The following is a 20,910-nucleotide window of genomic DNA, read 5'->3' on the forward strand; positions in this document are numbered from 1 at the left end:
ACATCTCCAACAATAAAATGTGTCAAAATCCTGGAGATTAAGAATCCACCTAGTTTGTGGTCCCGCACTGCAAAATAAAATCTTCCTCTCCTTTCCCCAACCCCATAAGAAATATCACACGGTGCTCTCCTGTTTCAATTTCTATTCCTTGGGAAGCAAAATAAACTTCTATTTTAATATCCACACATTTGAATGTGTGTCTCATTTGATTTTTTACAAAAATTCCTGTCTGTTTTTTCCCGAAGAGTTCCCCGTTCCTTTCCTCTTGCCATCTCATCAGTTCTCCTTGCTTCCCCTTTCCTACCTCTCTTCCGAGTTTCACGTTTAGTTCCCCGGCTCCTTTTCCTTCCCCTGCTCATTGAATCCTGTTCCTTACACGCCCCTTCTCTTTTCTCACAGTTAAAGAGCTTCCCTGTTTTCCCAGAGGCCTCTGTAGGTCCCTCTGACAGTGGTTGGAAAAGGGAGATGAAAAATTTTGCTTCTTTAGAATCAGCTAGCTCAAAACAGGTATGCAGGAAGTTTTTAATACAGTTGCTAGAGAAGAAATGGTTTCAGTGCAAAATAAGCTATAATATTTAAGGGTATTAAATTAGAGAGCTAACACTTTTGCCGATCACGGCCAGGAAACCTATAAATGATAGAAAGGGGAACCGTGAAAACAAGCCATGATTTGGACTCCTTCAAGCTGTGTTCCCCAGCGAAGATTTAAAATCTAACTCCCTGCATCTCTCGTCTCCATCCAGTTGCCCAAAACAAGACACCCCACCTTCGCAAAATAGTTTAATCTGAATTTTGGAGTAGCGAACCCAGGCAGGAGTCTCGTCTACTTTACAATCTGTATTCCTGGCAGCAATTACTGCGGTGACACTCCCCTCGGCTGCTCAGTGAATACTTGCGGAAGTGACAGAAACGATTGGCCCTGTTAAGAAGACTGAAAAGATTAGGATTCTTCAGTCCGTTAAGATAAAGGCCGAGAGGAGACTTAGTTAAAGTTTACAAAATCATGAAAAGCGCAAACAGGGTGAACCTGGAACGTGTTTCCCAAACGCAAGACAGCAGATCAAGAAGGACACCCATTACGAGAGGAAGATCACGTGAAAAGCAACTGCTACCGAAGACGAATTCACACACAAGGAATTCACCACCAAAGGAAGTGATTCAGACTGAAAACATTAGCGGGTTCAAGGAGGGTTTGAATAGATTCATGAGCAAGAGGTCGATGATGGTCAGGTTAAGGATGTTGGTAGACAATAAAGCCAGAACCACAGGAATGGAAGACAACCATCACTCAGTCGGTTTCTGAGAGAACACTGTGTGGACTGGAGCAACCAGTTCATACTCTTTTCGAACAGGACTGTTCGCGATCGCACCCCATTCTCTGGTCAGACTGGTAAGCAACTGAAAACAGTCTGTCCTAAGACATTGCCCAGAGACCCATTTTTCCTCAACTTCTAGGTCAGTTGAAACACAATACTTCATTTATTTCATCACTAAGGTCTCCGGTACTGACACTTAGAAATGGAACACCTCCCTCTCTCTCTCTCTCAGGACGGGACATAAGCGAAGCTCTTTTGCATAACACCGTGTTCCCCTCTGAGTACAGTGCTTGGCACATAGTAAGCACTTAACGAATACTGCAAATATATATATATATACAGGGTATATGGTTTGCATGATCACGTTGTCAGCTCTGTGTTAAATGCCCAGAAGGAGCAGGGCCCAGCAGAAAGAGCTTGGGTCTGGGAGTCAGAGGACCCGGGTTCTAATCCCAGCTCTGCCACGTGTCCGCTGGGTAACCTTGGGTAGGTCACTTAACTTCTCTGGGCTTCAGTTACCTCATCTGTCAGACGGGGATTCAAACTACTGGCCCCATGTGGGACAAGGACCATGTCCGATGATTAGCTTGTATCTAACCCAGCGCTCAGTACTGTTTGCCACATAGTGAGCGCTTAACATGTATCATTATCATTATTATTTTTTTTAAATAATGATTCAAGACCACCGGTGGGGGAACGGGAGGAGGAACCAGAGGAAAGGTGGGAGGAGGGGTGGTCCAGAGAGTGACCGAGGGGGTGCCCGTCACATTTTTTGGACTTCGGCGAGCCTCTGGCCGGCAGGGACCGGAACTCCATCGTGGCCGTGGGAAGAGATCAGACGGAGGTCCCGGATAGACCTCAGCGTCCACTGCCCCAGCTCCCGCAGCACCTTCAGGCCCAGCAGCTTCTTCTCGAAGGCGCCCAGTTCGGCCCGGCCCGGGGCCCCGGGGCTCTCGTGCGGAGGGATCCCGTGCTCCAGGAACACCATCAGCTCCTCCAGCTGGTAGATGAAGGCGGCCACCTGGACCAGGACCGCGTGGATGGCCTCGTGGAAGTCGCCTTCAGTCGGGGTCAAGAGGGCTCTCTGGTCCTCCAGGACCTCGCCCAGCAGGGTGTGGAAGGCCCGGTAGGCCCCGAGGTTCTCCCGGAGCCGCTCCGCCTCCGTCATCTCGCTCCAGCGGTCCGTGCTGGCCGGTGGCACGCCGGCCACGGAATCCAGGTCGAGGTGGCCGCTCAGGCCCTGGTGCTCCACCTGGGTCGGGGGGAAGCGAAGACACAGTGTCAAGTCTTCCCATCCCAACAAGGGGACACTCGTTCCCTACGGGGACGAGGAAAAAAAAAAACCCACCCAAACCCTCAGCCACGCACAAGACCAGTTGAAGTTGCCCAAGTGAGCATAACCTGAGGGAGGTGGGGGAGAAGGCAAGAGGGAGAACGTCTCGTGGGATGGAATTCAATCCACCCGTGACCTTTATTGAGCGCTTACTTTGCAGAAGCAGCGTGGCTCAGTGGCAAGAGCCCGGGCTTGGGAGTCAGAGGTCATGGGTTCGAATCCCGGATCTGCCCCTTGTCAGCTGTGTGACTGTGGGCAAGTCACTTCACTTCCTCTGTGTCTCATCTGTAAAATGGGGATTAACTGTGAGCCTCACGTGGGACAACCTGATCACCCTGTATCTACCCCAGTGCTTAGAACAGTGCTCTGCACGTGGTAAGCGCTTAGCAAATACCAACATTATTATTATTATTAGAGCACTGTACTAAGCTCTTCGGAGAGTACAATAACAACAGCACTGCTAGACGTGTTCCCTTCTCGTAACAACTTACGGTCTAGAAGATTCCAAGGACTGTTATGACGACGACATTTGTGAACCGCTTACCACGTGCCAAGCACTGTTCTAAGCACTGGGAAGGTAATCGGGTCGTCCCACGTGGGGCTCGCAGTCTTTTATCCCCATTTTACAGATGAGGTAATTGAGGGTCACACAACGGAGGCGTGGTGATAACGTTGGTATTCGTTAAGCGCTTACTATGTGCCGAGCACTGTTCTAAGCGCTGGGGTAGACACAGGAGCATCAGGTTGTCCCACGTGGGGCTCACAGTCTTAATCCCCATTTTACACATGAGGTAACTGAGGCACCGAGAAGTTAAGTGACTTGCCCAAAGTCACGCAGCTGACAAGTGGCCGAGCCGCCATTCGAACCCACGACCTCTGACCCCAAAGCCCGTGCTCTTTCCACCGAGCCGCGTGGTGGAGTCAGGATTAGAACCCAGGACCTTCTGACCCCCAGGCCCGGATCCATCCACCAGGCCGTGCTCTGTTCTCTGACTCAGGTCGAGTGGAGCCTGAAAGGAGAGAAACAATGGCAGAGTCATTGTAGAAAGGGGGAGGGGAAGGGGGGCTTTCTCGGAGGACACACGTGTCAGCCTCCTTGGGGACCTCCCTGCCTCCTCTCTCTTCCCCACTTCAATCATTAGCTCCAGTGGATTGCTGCCTGGATCATTTTCCTGCAGAAAGCGTTGGTCCGCGTTTCCCCAATCCTTCAGAAACTTCAGCAGACACCCGTCCACCACCGCATCAGACAGAAACTTCTCACCATTGGCTTTAAAGCACTTAATCACCTTGCCCCCTCCTACCTCACCTCACTGCTCTCCTACTACAACCCAGCCTACACACTTCACTCCTCTAATGCCAGCCCACTCACCGCACCTCCATCCCGTCTATTTCCCCGCCGTCCTCTCATCCGCCGTCCCGCCTCCGGCCTGGAACATCCTTCCTCGTCATATCCAACGATCACCCTCCCCGCCTATGAACATACCCATCATCTATTTACTGATTTTGCTGTCTGTCTCCCTCTCTGCAAGCTCAGTGCGGGCAGGGAACACGTCTACCAACTCTGTTAGGTTACACTCTCCCGAACTTTAAATTCAGTAAGCTCTCAGTATTCATTCATTCATTCGATAGTATTTACTGAGCGCTTACTATGTGCAGAGCACTGTACTAAGCGCTTGGAGTGGACAAATCGATTACAGATAGAGACAGTCCCTGCCCTTTGACGGGCTTACGGATTAACAGGGGGAGACGGACAGACAAGAACATGATTGTTTGACTGACCCAGCTCAGCATCCGTGTCAAGAATAAAGAGAAGTCCTACTTCCCCTCTTCATTCTCCCTTCTGTGTCGCCTCTGCCTTTGGGGCTGGACTCCTGAGGCAACTGGATATTCACGGCGCCCTCAACCCCATATACTACGTACTTCTCTCTAGACCGTAAATTCATCTTGCACAGGGAATGTGTCTGCCAACTCTGTTGTGTCGTACTCTCGCAAGCACTTCAGTACAGTGTCCTGCACACATTACAACTCTGTTGTGTTGTACTCTCTCAAGCACTTCAGTACAGTGTTCTGCACACATTAAGTGCTCAATAAATACCACTGACTGATCTCCTTCTGTAATTTATTTTAATATCTGTCTCCCCCTCTAGTTTGTTAACTCCTTGTGGGCAGGAATCGTGTCTACCAACCTACTGTAATGAACTCTCCCAAGTTTAGGCCGGGGCTCTGGATAAGGTAAGCTCTCAATAAATACTGTCGATCGATTGAGTTTTTCAGCACGCATGTCCATATTGGTCATTTATTTATATTAATATCTGTCCCCCACTAGACCGTAAGCTCATTCTGGGCAGGGACTGTGTCCGTCGTATTGTTGCGTTGTACTCGCCCACGCGCTTAGTACAGAAAGCACTCAGTAAATACGAACGATTGATTTAAAGACGGATTGAGGGGAAGTGTGGCCACTGGGCTTCGTTTGCAGTCAGTTGGGGCCACCCTCCAGAGAGGAGGGTCTCCCCAATCTGACAGGAGAAAACTGGAACCCAGCTTCCCCCACAACCCTCAGACAGAATCAAGTCCTAATCTCCCCCGTCCCCCAATCCCATGTCCTTCAAGAGAATCCCAGCTCCCGCCGGGCGCTGCAGAAATGGAGCGGCCGTGATCCCTGGGATCCCTGGTGTCCTGGGTCGGGGTCAGGATTCGCCAGTCCCCAGTCAGGCCCCAGAGAGTGGCGGGGGGCTTCCACCTCCCACGCCAGGCGCACCTGGCCGAGGGGCTAGGGGTGACTCTATGGTCGTAGAAAACCAACTTGGTGCTAAGGAGCTAGCTCTGAGGACACTTGTGGGGGGGGGTGAGGGGTCATCCCTGTTGTCCAAATCGAGGATCCCTCGGGGATAGGATGCCCGCTTCCCATGACCAGTAATGTTTTTTAATGACATTTAAGTGATTACTATGTGCCAGGCACTGTACTAAGCACTGGGGTAGATACAAGCTAATCAGGTTGGACACACTTCACGTCCCACATGGGACTCACAGTCTTAATCCCCATTTTATAGATTTCTGGGTCCCTGAGGCCCAGAAAAGTGAAGTCCCTTGCCTAAGGTTGAAAGACCGACAGATGGTGGAGCTGGAATTAGAAACCGGGTCCTTTTGACTCCTACTCCCGCGCTCTACCCACTAGGCAACGCTGCTCGAATCCCGGCTCTGCAACTTGTCAGCTGTGTGACTGTGGGCAAATCGCTTCACTACGCTGTGCCTCAGTTACCTCATCTGTAAAATGGGGATTAACTGTGAGCCTCACGTGGGACGACCCGATTACCCTGTATCTACCCCCGAGCTTAGAACGGTGATCTGCACATAGTAAGCGCTTAACAAATACCACCATTATTATTATTATTACTTTCTGCAAAGAGAACGTTTCCACTACTGCTCATTTTGGCTAGGTGGATTCGCTCCCATCAACGTAGATCAGTCCGTGGTTCCCAAATCCCCACCCCTTCCCTGTCTCCTTCCATATCTCCCTTCACAAAGCCCACTCGTCTGCTGTGTGACCTTGGGCAAGTCACACTGCCTCAGTGAGCTCATCTGTAAAATGGGGATGAAGACCGTGAGTCCCATGTGGGTCAGGGACTGTGTCCAACTCAATTTATCTGTAATAATAATAATAATAATAACGTTGGTATTTGTGAAGCGTTTACTATGTGCAGAGCACAGTTCTAAGCTCTGGGGTAGATACAGGGTAATCGGAATGGCCCCCGTGGGGCTCACATTTTTTAATCCCCATTTTTACAGATGGGGTCACTGAGGCACCCAGAAGTGAAGTGACCTGCCCAAGGTCACACAACAGGCAAGTGGCGAAGCCGGGATTAGAACCCACGACCTCTGACTCCCAAGCCCGGGCTCTTTCCACCAGGCCACACCGCTCCTCCTTGTATCCACCCCAGCGCTTCAGTGCACTGCTGGGCACGTAGTAAGCGCTTAACAAATACCCCAATTCTTATCATTAAGCCTCTTTCCTCCAGACGCCGCAACGCCGTCGACTGAGCGTCTACTGGAGCTAAGAGCTGGGAGAGACACTTGGGGAACCCGCCAAAAAACCAAATGTCCAGACTCCAGAGACGCAGAACCGAGAGGAAAATCCCATCTCAAGGTATGCGTACCTCAGTGCCGGCTTGAGTGGGTAGATCAGATTAGGCAGCCGCCCGGAGCGCATTCAGCCAACCCCAACTGGCCTATCATCTAGGCCTGAGTGAACGGGGAGTTTCTTCCGAGCTGGTTGGAATCAAGACCGTGGGGCGACACAGACAAGGAGTTCGACAGAGGGCCAGCGGGACCCCGAGCTGGTTTTCGACGACAGACGAGCGGCAGGGAGAGCCAAGCCGCCCAAGTGGAGAGAAACAACGGCGGAGCGCTTCATTTCCAGGAGAGACTTACGTAAGACTCCAGGAGGGTGGTCAGGTCTGAGCGGATCTTCCTCGCCAGCCAGATCGAACGGGTGCAGAGGTTCCGGCGGTGGGGGGCCCCGGGCCCTTGCCCGGCCAAAGCCATGGGAAGCTCGGCCGGCCCCGGGCAGGACGGCGGCCGAGCCCGCGGGTTCCCGCCCATCCGACCGCGACGCGGCCCGGCTGGCATTCCAAGTCCCGGGGGCATTCTCTATTCCTGGGCACTCGGGAGCAGCTGCCTACCACCCCCCGCTTCCCCCCACCCCGTCTCTTCCCCCCCTTCCAGCTCACAGGCGGCAAATTCCCGGTTCTGGATTTTGGCGTCTCTGGGCCCAACAAAGGCCACTTTTCACATCTCTCTCTCCCCCACAGTCCGGCATACCAAGTCTCTGTGTTGGTGTTTCTCTCCCCTCCTGCTGGGCAGCAGAACGGTTATCGTTCGAATCTTCCAAGGAAGCAGCGGTCTCTAACGTAATCCCCCTCTGCAAACACAACTGGTCCGGCAGGGATTGTCTCTCTCTATTGCTGAATTGTACTTTCCAAGCGCTTAGTAGAGTGCTCTGCACACAGTAAGCACTTACTAACTACAACTAAATGAATGAACTCCACTTCCGTGCTCTGAGTCGATCAAATAATCATAATATTGATGGGGGTTTTTTTAAGCGCTTACGGTGTGTCAAGCACTGTTCTAAGCACTGGGGTAGACACAAGGTAAAGAGGTTGTCCCACATGGGGCTCACAGTCTTCATCCCCATTTTACAGATGAGGTAACTGAGGCGCAGAGAAATGACTCGCCCGAAGTCACACAGCTGACAAGTGGCAGAGGCGGGATTAGAATCCACGACTTCTGACTCCCAAGCCTGGGCTCTTTCCACTAAGCCCTGCTGCTCTGTTTTTCTCTGCCTTCCCACCCTCCCTCCACTTTTCTTCACTTGGGGGGGGTGCTGCATGCATGTCTTATCAAAACCTGAAGTCGCAAGTTGTGTGACTTCACACAACTTTCTAAAAGATTATTTGAAACCTAGATTTGTCCCTTAATGGACTCTGATGATCAGCTACCAGACTGTCTTCTTGGATGCTTCTCCCATAGATCTTGATCTGGTTCCAGTCCGACAGTTTCAAGATGATCAAGTGTGAGAAGCAGCGTGCCTCAAGTGGAAAGAGCTCGGGCCCGGGAGTCAGAGGACCTGGGTTCTAATCCTGACTCCATCACGCGTCTGCTGTGCGACCTTGGGCAAGTTACCATTCCTCTGTGCCCCAGTTACCTCATCTGTAAAACGGGGATTAAGGTCATGAGCCCCACGTGAAACGCAGACATATCCAACCCTATCCTATCTACTCCAGCTTTTAGTACCGTGACTAGCATATAGTAAGTGTTTAAACATATCTATGTGTGTATATCTCTCTATCTACCTATATATCTATATTTATAGATATCTTATATAGAAATAGATATATCAAAGTGTGTCTGGGATTTCTGGAATAGGGGTGTGGGGGGGAGGGAGGGACGGGGTTGGTGTTCGACTCTCCCGCACCCTCTGCCTCACCTCCTTCGCTGCTTATTCACACTTCCAAATGAGCCTCCCCAATCAGTCCAACAGTCCACGTTACTGAGCACTGCACAAAGCACTTGAGAGACCCGACCATCCATTTATGGCCACTCCAGGCCCCTCCTAGACACGCAAAATGAAAGCAGAGGATGGCCCGGGCCTACCGGAAATACCCGGGAACCCAGGAAGAAGGCTCAGAGAGCTGCAGGGGCCTCCCCGCTTACAACAACAGGGATGGGGCAAACACCTCAGGCAAGCGGGCGCTACGCAACGCTCTTCCTCTCGACTGCCCGTTCTGGGCCTCGGCCACTCCGCACATTTGGTGATCCCGAAAGCTGCTTGTGGGAGCTCATCACCGTCAAGATTAGTCTCCATGGTTACTTCATCTGTCCATCCCCCAGAGTCAGTGCTAGAGCCGGATTAAAACTCCACTGGGATCCGGAAGAGGCTGCCGAACCAACACGGGGGCATCATTTCCTCAACCGCGCATCAGTTTCAGACTCCAACTGCCGGGTCAGAGACATCCCGGTCCCTCTCCCGACCCCTAACCGATCTCCTCCCCCGGAAAAATCGTCAGCCGCCTTTCTGCGGCAGAAATTCCAGCCTCCTGATTCAGCGCCGTAACTCTTCCCCCGCCGGGGTCGTCAGCCCAGTACAACCAGAGAAGACAAGTTGCTTCGCCGAAGACAACTTTTATTTTTTTTCCTTTATACATTTTGGTTATGCCTTACCTAGATTAAGAGAAAACAACCGGAGTTGAAAAGCAGAGTATCCCTTTTATTATTATTTTTTAACATAACTTTTTCAACCAGGGTCCAGGGGACTGCCAGTCTCTCCCACCCAATAGGGAAGATCCCTGGACACGGCAACAGGCAAGAGAGGCTTAGTTTCAGAAATTAAAATCTTTGAAACAGACCCGTCGTTTAACGGAGTAAAGAATGGAGTAAGGAAGAGAGAGGGCGGGTGGACGCTTTGATTTCAAGACCAGGGCCCCCTGACCCGGGAGCGGGACGCCAGGCCGGTACGGAACGTCCTCTCGGCGAACGGCTGCCGCCTCCGAAATCCGGCACCTCCCCGCCTGCGATCCTCCACCCGCTTCCTGAAGCCCGCCGAGGTGGTGTCTCATCCCAAATCCCGGCGCACTGCACCAAATCCAACCCCCAGTCTAACCAGGCTCTCCTATTTCTACAGTTGGAAACCTGCAGTCGAAACGGTCGCCATTAGCGGGCTCACGGGTGCCCGGGCCAGAAATAGGAACCGCAGATCCGAGGGCGAGAAGGCCTTCCGGGGGGTGACCTGAAGTACGGGCTGCAACTAAAAGGGGAAGGCAGAGGGGGGAGAAGGGACAAGTTATCGGTTCGTTTGATTGACCACTTTAATGAGTGAAGAGGAAATCCAGTCTCAGCACCGTACCCTGCTCACTTCCCTTGGCCCGCTTACCCCTGAAGCGGGGGGGAGAGGGGGGGAAGGCCCATGAAAAATACAAAAAGAAGTGTTTATTGCAAACTACTACAATAATTTATTGAAGCAAACTGCATGCGAGTAGTGGCAGAGGGGAGGGAGGCAGGGAATGAGAAGGAGCAGGAAATCCCTACACGCCAGGCCTAGTCGGTTGCTGGGGACGCTCGGAGGGGCACAGGCAGATCTTTCCCTGTCCTGGGAGGTGGGGATGAGCGTACCTCACTTCCCCCCTTCTGGCTAGGTGGCAGAGATATCTGCTGAAGTATCAACCGCTGGGAGCAAAGTGAAAAGAGGAAAAAGCAAAGGGTAAGAGAGGCACGTGGATGGCAAAGGGGCTGGCGGAACGGCTGCACGGCCAGAGGACGGAACGGCCACTGGCGGGGGTGGTGGAGACTTGGCCGCTGACCCCGCCGTTCGCTTCTTGTGGTATTTCCAGGGCCGCCAGCATTCCGAGCCAACGCCCCCTCCCCGGCTAGACTGGTGGAGGGAGAGCTCGTTCCACGGCACTCCCGCCCCCTTCCCGTTTCACTTTCTATCCCTCCCCACCCCCCCAACACGCTGAAAAGGGAAGGCATCACTCTGGAAAGAAACCACAGGATATCTGAGACTGCACTGTGCGCTCTCCCCACCCCATTCTCTGGCAGCCTAGTGCCGGCGCCGGGAGGTGTAACGTAAGCTGCTTCTCGGAGATGACATTTTAGTGCCACCCTTTGAAGAGGGGAAAAAAAAAATCTCTTTACTAGAAAACAGACTTTGCCTTTTTAGTGTTCATGAGAAAAACGGGCCGTTCCTCACCTTTTCCAACGAGGCTCCCCTTCCCCCCGGCCCCCGACAGACGCCACACCGCGTTTTGCGACAACGGACACGGCGATCTTTGAAACTCCGACGCCGATGCACCCGACCAAGGGTCTCTCAAGGACGCTCGCTCTCCCCGTGTCCCTAAAACTGGGGCTGAACGGGCCAGCGTCTTTGAGGGGTTACCAGGCTTCCTAAAGTAAGGGACGACCAATCCTTCCCCACCGGATGCAGTCCACCGCAGCCACGTATGCCTTGGCTTGGGGGAGGGGAGGGGGCATCCAGAAAGCCCCCACACGCTGTTTCGGTTCGTGCGTGAGCTGAACGGTGCACCCTCCGCGGCCCAGCACCTCTGACCCGGTAGGTAGCCTTATCTTTGAAGACGGGGAGAAGGTTCAAAGCAGCGGGCGGCTCCCGGACGATCAACGCTATAAAAATGTCGGGGATGTCGATTCACCTGAGGACGATGCTCCCTCCTCGATGACACCATCCTGCCACGGGGAGTTGGAATGAGCCAGTGAGAAAAACAGAGGTCACAAAAAGCAAGAGTTGGGCGTGCGAGGCCGGGAGAAGGCGGAGCGTCGGGGAAGCCGACGCAAGCGAAATTCCTAACTGCTTCTGAAGTACGGATTCTGAATCAATCCTCTCGGTCTCTTCGAAAACCTAAACCTCATTGCTCTAAAAACTCAGAGAAGCCCTAGTTTCTTTTTAGTTTTTTTTTTTAACCCCTTCCCTGAAAACGTTTCCAAAACGACTGCTAGGCTACTGTAGTGATTCTCTTAGCACTGAAGACCAGCTCTCCCTCCAAGCGATGGGAGGGCCGGGTTGGGGAAAGGCTGGCTACGCCCGGACCCTGGTGACTCCAAAAATACCCCCGGCGGGCAGGACCCCAGTTCAGGAGTCTCCAACTTCCTCGGCCTCATCAAGATACAACAAAAAGGAAAAAAAAAAAAAAGCCAGACCTTTCATCAATAAATAAGGAATCTCATTTCCGCAACACAAAAACACACATGTTCAAAGTGCAAATTACCGTCATTAGTCTGGGACGCTCGCGGTCACCTCTCCGATACAGGGGGCGGTCCGTCTTAGAGACGGAGGGAAGGCGTGCGGAGGACCGCCCCGTCCCCTCCTCGTCGCCCCCCTCACCGGGGAAACCCACGCCCCGGCGAGCGAGCACCACTGAGAGCCACGTGGAGGTGGAGGGATTCCCGGGCAGCCTTCCTTTCAGAAACCTGGGGGAGGAGGGGAGGGGGAAGCGAGGGTCCGGGGCTGTTTAACAGCTCACCCTGCTGAGGGGCCCTAAAGTGCCAAGTCAAGCTCCCAGCCCCTGGAGGAAAAATCTAAGACCTGGAGAACAGTGCAGCCATGGAGAAAAGCCAGAGAACTGGGGGGGTGGGGGGCCTCAGTGGGAGGGCCCCTGGGGGGAGAAAGGGGAAGGAGGGAGGCGGGAAAGAGAGGAATCTGGTTTCGGAAATGAGAAGCCAGTTCAGAGCATACCAACAGGAGGGTTTGGGCGAGGGGATCGGCCAAAGAGCAGGAAGGCCACCCGCTCGGGTTGGGTGCGAGGTCTCCCGTACTCTGCTTCGAGAGCTGCGTTTTATCCCGTCTCTGGGGAAGGCGGCGTCACTGTCCGTCGAGGGGACGCTAGGTGAATGGATGGATTGGGCGGCGGGGGGTGGGGGGGGTGGGGGGCGGCGCGCGCTGCGATCCTGCGGAGGAGGAGGAGCAGGTAGGCCCTTCGGTTATTTTTGTACTAGTATTTAAATCTGTTTAACTTTTGAATTTTTTTTCCTTTTTTCCCTTTTAAATACAAAGTCCGAGCTGTCCCGACGCCCCTGCCTTCCCTGTCCGCTAAGGTCCGGCGGAGTCCGAGTCTTCGATGAGAACCTCCGTGGTGGCCCCCAGGATCTCTGTGTTCATGACCAGCCCGTCGGCGTCCCCGCCGCTCCCCCCGCCGCCGCCCCCGCCGGCCCCGACGAAGATCTTCCCGTCCGCCATCAGGTTGACCCGCTCCGCCCCGGCGCAGTAGGCCTTGGGCATCCCGTCGGGGTTCAGCAGGAGGCACTCCCCGGGGGCCGGGGTCCCCAGGGGCTCCGGAAGCAGAGGGAGGCCCTGAGCGTCGGTGGGCGGGGCCAAGGGCTCTTGGGGGGCGCCCAGGATATCCGTGCTGGTGATGAGGGCCCCGGCGTTGGCAGCCAGGGCTTCGGCGATCAGCACCTCGGGGTGACTCTTGGCCTTGTGGGCCACCACACTGTCCTTCTTCTCAAACTTCTTGCCGCAGATATTGCAAGAGAACTGGTAGAAGGAGTCTGCGTCGTGCTTCTTCATGTGCCAGTTGAGAGAAGCCTTCTGCCGGCAGGTGAACCCGCAGATCTCGCACCTGAGACGGGGAGTGCGAAGGCGGGGAAGCCAAGGGTCAGTAAAGGCACCCGGGGACCGGAGGCTGGGCGGATGGCTCCCCCGATGCGGGATACCAGTAGGTGGCTGCCGGGGAATGGGTCTGGGGAAAGGCCCGGGTGGACAGCTGCACGCCCTCGGGGGCTCGGGAGGGAAACGGCGGGGCGGGCCCCCGGCGCTCCGCGGTGGGCGGCGCCCGGCTCGAAGGAGACGCTCGGCAGAGCGGTGCCCGGAAGGGCGGTGGGCCCGGCGTACTTCGTGTCACGCTGCTCCCAAGGGGGGCGATTTACGCAAATTAGTGAGGAACGGGACACGACAATCCCAACACCGCAGAGTGGACTGCGTGCGGAACGGACTCCGGTTTGGGGAACGAGACACGGGTCTGGCAGGTTGGGGGAGGGGGCGGCGAGTCGGGCGCCCCCCCACCTCCGATCCCAGCCCCGGGGGGGACTCACTGTAACGGCTTCTCGCCCGTGTGGATCATCCGGTGCACGGCCAGATTGTGGGAGCTCTTGAAGGCCCGGGCGCAGTATTCACAGATGTAATCCCTTTGATCTGCGACAGAAGACCAGCGAGCGATCAGTGGCGTCTCAGGAGCGCCGCCGGCTGCACTAAGCTCGTCCTACGAGACGACTATTTCGACTGGGAAACGGAACCCCGGGCTCTCCTCTTTTCCCTCTGGCATCCCGGTCTGACCCCGGGGTCGTGGTCTGCCAGCGGCCTGCGAAAGCTGGCTCTGGCCTCCGATCGCCCACATCCCTTCTTTCTCCTGCGCCGGCCCCTCCTCTCCCCCCCACCTCCCTCCCCGGCTCACGCCACGGCTCAGCGAGTTCCCCAGGTAGCGCTAACCCCTTCCTACCCTACGCAGAAACCAGGCGGAAATCAAAAGGCTGACCTCGAGGGTCTCGGCCCGTTCCGAGATGGGTGGTCAATACGCCGGGTTCTCGTTCCCCCTCCGCTACCCTGATCGTATACAAGTCCCTTAAACCAATGTGCTGCTTGGGTTTCCTCATCCCTGAAACCGGGACACTATCTGTCTTACCTCGTTCATTAACATGCTGTCGGGAAAACTGAAACCACGCAGGCTAAAAATCTAAGGTTCCTGGGAAGAGAGCCGTTAGGGCCAGCAGAGTGAGGTGAATGTAAACTAGCTCTGGGCAGGCCTGAGGCAGAGACCCCCACATCGCCTGAAACCCACGGGTCTGGTTCAATCTGTCAGTAAATCTCGTCAGTTCAACCTTCATGACATCGCTAAAATCCGCCTTCTCCTCTCCAGCCAAACTGCTAACACGTTAATCCAAACCCTTATCCTATCCCGCCAGGATTACCGCATCGGACTCCTGCCTTCTGTCTCCGCTCCAGTCCATACTTCGCTGCCCGTATCATTTTTCGGTCAGTCATTCAATCGGCTGTATTTATTGAGCACCTGCTGTGTGCGGAGCACTGTACTAAGTGCTCGCTCGGGCCAGTCCAACACAACAACAGACACATTCCCTGCCATGAGTTATCTTCTACAAAAAGACATTCGGTTCAGGTTTCCCCACTCAAGAACCTGCCCATCCACGTCAGAAACTCCTTCCCGTCGACTTTCAGACACGACCCCGTGCCGCTTCCCGCGCTACTTGACTGCTCTCTACAACCCAGCCCGCACACTTGGTTCCTCTAGTGCCAAACTACTCACCGCACTTCAATGCCGTCTATCTCGCCGCCGATCTCTCACCCACGTCCTGCCTCTGGCCCGGAGCAGCCTCCGTCTTTATATCCGACAATTACCTTCCCCACCTCCAATGCCTCACTGAAGACGTCTCCTCCGAGAGGCCTTCGCTAAGCCCTCGTTTCCTTTCCTCCCACTCCCTTCTGCATCACCCGTGAACTTGGATGTGCTCCCTCTTTTCACGCCCCCTCAGCTCCCCAGCACTTATATACCTACCTGTAACTTATTTATATTAATGTCTGTCTCCCTCTCTAGACTCGTCGTGGGCGGGGGATGTGTCTGCCAACTCTGCTGTACTGTACTCTCCCAAGCGCTTAATACAGTGCTCTGCAAAGAGCGCTCAATAAATACCCGTGACTGACTGATTCAGGGCTAAACTGACCTTTGTCTGTTTACGCTGATTCGGGGCCAGTTTAGCCCCCGCCTCCTTTGAGACAGGCAAGAGGAGGAGGAGAAAGGCAAGGGAGGGAAGAGAGAAGGAGAGGGCATTCACAGGTGGGAGTTCACCTGTCCTGTCTGCCAGGTGTTTTATCCCTCCTCTTCCTCCTCCTCAGCAGGTTCTGGGACTGGACCCAAGCGGTGCCTCTAGCTTCCAGCCCCAAAGCTCCGTGAGGAGGAACCGTCCGCCCAGGCGGCCCGGGGGGTTCACGAGGATGGAGTGGGAAGAGTGTGAACCCCACATGACCGTCTGGGAGCAGGCTTGGCTCCACGGCTGTGGTCGGGGACCCAGACGGGCAGCCCTGTGGAGCCCCTTCTGCCCTGACCCTGTGGATCTCTCCCAGGCTGACTGGGCAGATCGGATAGACAGCCTCCTCCTCCTCGTGGGGCTTTGGGAGCGAGACGAACCTGTCGAGCCCTGCCCCGGCGAGGACCGAAAAAGCTGTAGGTGACACTGTCTCTTTGGCTCCGACTCTGGCCTCTTTCGGGCTCCAAGGGTCGGGAGAAACCGCTGCCTCCTCTGCCCCAAAAGCTCCGATGGCTCCCTCCCTCCACCTCCCAGGGAGTCGGTGCGTCTGACCCCATCCTCTCCCAACTTTCCTCCCTCTCCTCCCTGGTGACCCGGGCCCTCAGGGAGTAACTTTGGCAATGAGCTCATGTAATGGAACTCGACCAGAAAATCAGGAAGATGGCCACAGGTATTCAATGCCTGATGATCACACCGACTCGTTCTAATACACACCCCTAAATGAAACGAATGTTTGCACTCATCAGCTATCGCTCTTCATGTCTATTTCAGACCCCTTCCAGAGCAACTCTGGGATACCAAATGCCAAACGGGGCTATTCTCCAAATCCTCTCCCAATTCAACGGCACGCCATCGAGCGAGCCACTGGCTATTCCCCTAAATCCAAAGGCGCTGTCTTGCAACCTAGTTCCGTTTGGGAACTGGGGCACGGTTCCAAACTCCCTGAAAATGTCCCCGCTTTGAAAGGGAGGTTTTAAGTGAACAGATGTGAAACAGACGTCCAAGAAACCAGCCACCGTTCTGCTAAACCCATTTCAGACACTTGAGGGGGGGAAGTTCTCTTGCGAGTTGGGTCACGTAAGTATCCCTAAGTGGGGTCAGAGTTTTGATCGGAGAGTGTCACCTCTTGGGGGGGAAGGAATGAGGAGGAGGAGGAGGGACAGATGAACCACTGAAGCGGGAAGCCAGGCCACAGTTTACCCCACTGGCAGGTAGGCGACCCCCTACTCGTCACCATCAAAACAGACCCGCTGAGCTCTGCTCCCTGGTAGCACCCGGGTCCCATCAGGCCCGTGACGACTCAATAACCCCTTCCTTTCATCTAGACTTTGCCACCCGGGGGGCTTCTGTCTCCCGACCCAGCGGGCAGACATCAGGGGACCTGCAGACAGGGCTCCCGGCCCGCACCTGTGTGATGTTTGGCATGCCGCAGCAGCTGCTTCTGGAGCCGGAACAGTCGTCCACAAGAAGGATGGGGGCACACGTACTTCTTTTTCAGCAAATGCTGGTATTTGATGTGGTGCTGGCGACAGAAGAAACAGCAGTGGGTTGAAAAGAAGAGCCGGGAAAATCCCTCTCCTCACCCAAACTGGAGGAGGTACCACCCGACTGGGCAAAGAGTTACAGGGAAAAGGGGACAAGGCCCAGGCAGGGAAATGTGATTCAGGAAATGCGAGTTGCATGAGATACCGTACGAGCCACGCTCTTAGGGACCTAAAAGGAGCGGTGGCTCTAGAGGCTGGGCTCAACGGTGCTCTGCCCTCGATAACCCACCTACCTCACTTTTGCCCTCAACAGGGAAGCAGTGAGGCCTAGTGGAAAGAGCACGGGCCTCGGAGTCAGAGGACCCGAGTTCTAATTCCGGCTCTGCCATTTGCCGGCGGCGTGACCTTGGACAAGTTACTTCACCGTGCCCGTCTCCTCACCCGGAAAATGGGGATTCGACTGTGAGCCTCACGTGGAACGAGGACTGTGCCCGGCCTGATTAACTTGCATCCGCCCCAGTGCTTAGAACAATGCCTGACAGGGTAAGCGCTTACGAATACCATTTTAAAAATAAACGATATTTATTGGGCTCTTATTCTGGGCAGGGCACTGGCTTGAGTGTTTGGGAGAGTCTGATAGAAGTCTGTGAAAAGGCAGAAAAGAAGGAGCAACCAAGTGGGAGGAAGGGACCCGTGGGAGTGGAGGGAAACCAAAATGCCCCTCCTCTGACCCTTCCCTCTGCATCTCAGGACCAGCTGGGCAGCAGAGGAAAGTAAAAACCATCTCGGCTCAGCCCTACTCGCCACGAGACCGCTGACTCACTCGCCAGGCATTTTCTCCCTGTGGCTCACTTCCTTTGGGATCGTCCCTCTGACACGAGAGCACAAGGTGAACAGAATAATGTTCTACCGTACTCTTCCAAGGGCTTAATACAGTGCTCCGCACACAGGAAGCCCTCAATAAACAACCCTGATTTGTATTTTTTAGGGTATTTCTTGGGTGCTTACTATGTATCAAGCACTGTTCTAAACAGGGAAGTAGATACCAGTAGATCAGGTTGGACATGGAAGGATCGACCTCGTTCAGAGAAACATATCCGGGCATTAGGGGTCCTACAAATGGGGAGGTCGCGGAAGGGAGAGGCCAAATCTAACTGACCAAAGGACAGACAGGCCGCCCGGGTGGAACAACAGACTAACCTGTAGATAGCGTGGGTGGGCGAGAACGGTCCCGCAGCCTTCCATCTCACAGCGGACGTACTGGATCGGCGGCTTCTTCCTGGGAGCGGCAGGAGAAAAGGAGAGGGTGCTTCGAAGGTCAGCCCCCCCCACCAACCCAAACCGTTCCTCTACTCTTGAGGTGGAGCGTTCCCACTCTTTACACGAGTCAGACCCTCTGTACTCTGAAGGGAATCCTTAAAGAGCGGGGATCCTTCAGAGAACGGATGACTTCCAAGTGAGGAGTGGGCTACGGGGCAGCATTTCGAAACACGCCAAGAGAAGGAAAGCTGCAAATCCCTGCAACCAAGCGCAAGAAAACCCACATTCGAGAGGCGGCCGCTGGGTCCCTCTCTTTCCCCGCACCGAGCAGTGGCCCAACTTGGGTGAGTTACTCACCTCCTCTTGGGCAACCGGGGGCTCTTATCATCTTTCCGTCTCCTCCCCCTCCTGAGATGAGAGGAAAAAGTAAAAACGCCAATGAAGGGCTGAGACAGAATGAACAGAGACTGAAGATAATGCCATCAGGAGCAAAGTCAGGTGAGGGGCACACAGACGACGCATCCAGAACATACGGCAGATTTCAGAGACTAAATAGAGATTTGAAAGGCAAAAAGGTCCCATGTTCACCATGCACTTTCATTCATTCATTCAATAATATCTATCGAGCGCTTACTGGGTGCAGAACACTGTACTAAGCGCTTGGAAAGTACAATTCAGCAATAGAGAGAGACAATCCCTGCCAACAACGGGCTTACACTCTGGAAGGGGGGAAGGCATCAAAAGCACGTTAAACACGCCTCTGAGCCAAGACAGAGGGTATGTCGAAAAACTGCAGCGTTAGGGAATTCTTTCGGGAGAAGCTTTGTTATAATTCGGATCTCCCTCTGACCAAAACTTGGACCTACTTCAAATTCACTTTAGCCCAAAGCTGGAGCGAGATGATGCTCTTTCATTTTTCTTTGTTCATTTTACTAACCCTCTATTTCCCAGAAGGGAAACTCCAAGTCCTCTTACTGTTCTAATAAGTGTTCGGAGTCTCGACTCTGAAAAGGGATGTGCTTGTTGGGTCTCTAATGAGTTGACTTTCTCCAATTATCTTTTCTTCATAAAAGGACAACATTTCAAGGTATGACTTCATCTATTCAGATCGACACCATTTGCTGGTGCCGCTTGGCAGAGATGTGTGGAAGGCATGGTGTCACGTGACTACTTCATTGCTATCAACCACAAAACTAAGTATCGTAAATGATTTATTTACATTAATGCCAGTCTCCTCCTCCGGACTCTAAGCTCGTTGTGGGTAGAAAAGGTGACTACCAACTCTTTTGTATTGTACTCTCCCTCGAGGTTAGTGTCTCGGTTGGTTAGACACACCAACATCTTGAGTTTTTCAAATGCTGTTAAGGCCAACTATCAAAATGAACTAGGACACGGGAGAGCGCAATCGTTCAGTACCACTAAACCTCTCAGTAACCTCCGCAATCACAGCGTCCTCAATCTGCCTGAGTTTTCATCACAAAAGTTAATTTCATCAATGCCATTTCTTTTCCTCACATTTATCCAGTAGGAATAAACCAACTTTTCCCAAAGGCACTAACAATTTCCAAACAGTCAGTGGTATTTATTGAGCGACTAGCTTGAGAACTAGCGAGGCCTCCTGGAAATAGCACGGACCTAGGAGTCAGAGGACCGAAGTACTAATTCCAGCTCTGCCGCAAGGCGGGTCTGGGAGGAGATGTGATTTTAAGAAGACTTTGAAAGTGGGAAGAGTGGTGGTCTGTCGAATACGGAGGGGAGGGGGAGGAGTTCCGGGCCAGACGGAGGACGTGGGCAAGAGGTCGGTGGCAAGACAGGCGAGATCGAGGAAGAGTGCGTAGGTCAGCAGTAGAAGAGAAAAGTGTGCGGACTGGGGGGTAGCAGGAAATCGGTGAGGTGAGGTAGGAGGGGGCAAGGTGATTTGAAGTTGATGGTAAGGAGTTTCTGTTTGATGCACAGGCGGATGGGCAACCACTGGAGGTTCTTGAAAAGCGGGGAGACGTAGATTGAATGTTTTTAGGAAAATAACCCGGGCAGCAGCGTGAAATATGGCCCGGATTAGGGGGAGACGGGAGGCAGGGATATCAGCAAGGAGGTTGATGCAGTAGTCAAGGTGGGATACGGTAAGAGGTTGGATCGGCATACTAGCCATTTAGATGGAGAGGAAGGGGCAGATGTTTACCGATGTTGTGAAGGTAGAGCTGACAAGATTTGGTGACAGACTGAATTTGTGGGTTGAATGAGAGAGATGAGTCAAGGATAATCCCAAGGTTTCAGATTTGAGAGACTGGGAGGGTAGCGGTATTGTCTACAGTGATGGGAACGACAGGGAGGACCGTTTGGGTGGACAGATGAGGACGTCTCTTTTGGACATTCTTAGTCTATGTTGGCAGGACTCCAAGTAGAGACGTCAAGAAGGCAGGAGGAAATGTGAGGCTGCAGCGAATGAGTGCTTAGAACGGTGCCCTGCACACAGTAAGTGCTCAATAAATAAGTGCCAAAGTGTCCATTCCAAGCGCTTAGTACAGTGCTCTGCACATAGTAAGCACTCAATAAATACTATCGAATGAATGAATAAAATCGATTGACTGAAGGAGAGAGGTCGGGGCTGTAAGGGTAGAATTGGGAGTCATCCGTAGCTGAAGCTGTGAGAGCGAATGAGATCTCCAAGGGCATAGTTGTAGATAGAGTCGAAGGTGAC

General features: G+C 53.7%; 2 protein-coding genes across 3 annotated transcripts in view; both read right to left on the reverse strand.

Annotated features, from left to right (window-relative positions):
• Nucleotides 1-2,007: 2,007 nt before the first annotated feature.
• Nucleotides 2,008-7,191, reverse strand: CNTF (ciliary neurotrophic factor). The gene is made up of 2 exons (XM_029061370.1): nt 7,078-7,191; nt 2,008-2,568 (listed from the first exon to the last, which is right to left on the reverse strand). Exons 1-2 carry the CDS (start codon nt 7,189-7,191, stop codon nt 2,080-2,082), a joined length of 603 nt encoding a protein of 200 aa, XP_028917203.1. The 3' UTR covers nt 2,008-2,079.
• Nucleotides 7,192-9,311: 2,120 nt separating this feature from the next.
• The window catches only part of ZFP91 (ZFP91 zinc finger protein, atypical E3 ubiquitin ligase), a 35,387-nt gene continuing 23,788 nt past the window's right edge, over nt 9,312-20,910 (reverse strand). For both annotated transcript variants that reach the window (XM_029059387.2, XM_029059386.2), the window contains exons 7-11: nt 18,570-18,620; nt 18,153-18,231; nt 16,876-16,990; nt 13,744-13,843; nt 9,312-13,271 (exon numbers count right to left, since the gene is read on the reverse strand). In XM_029059387.2, coding sequence (XP_028915220.1) covers nt 12,743-13,271; nt 13,744-13,843; nt 16,876-16,990; nt 18,153-18,231; nt 18,570-18,620 — 874 coding nt within the window. In that variant the 3' untranslated portion in view covers nt 9,312-12,742. The remainder of the gene's footprint in view (nt 13,272-13,743; nt 13,844-16,875; nt 16,991-18,152; nt 18,232-18,569; nt 18,621-20,910) is intronic.

This window comes from Ornithorhynchus anatinus, chromosome 3, assembly GCF_004115215.2.
Source record: "Ornithorhynchus anatinus isolate Pmale09 chromosome 3, mOrnAna1.pri.v4, whole genome shotgun sequence".
In the NCBI taxonomy this organism is placed as follows: domain Eukaryota; kingdom Metazoa; phylum Chordata; class Mammalia; order Monotremata; family Ornithorhynchidae; genus Ornithorhynchus; species Ornithorhynchus anatinus.

What these genes read in the sequence shown, in the direction of transcription:
- CNTF (XM_029061370.1), bottom strand. Translation starts at nt 7,191, where the DNA reads ATGGCTTTGGCCGGGCAAGGGCCCGGGGCCCCCCACCGCCGGAACCTC. An exon ending in CCACCCTCCTGGAGTCTTAC is followed by an intron (nt 2,569 to 7,077) that starts GTAAGTCTCTCC and finishes CCCCCGACCCAG; the next exon opens with GTGGAGCACCAGGGCCTGAG.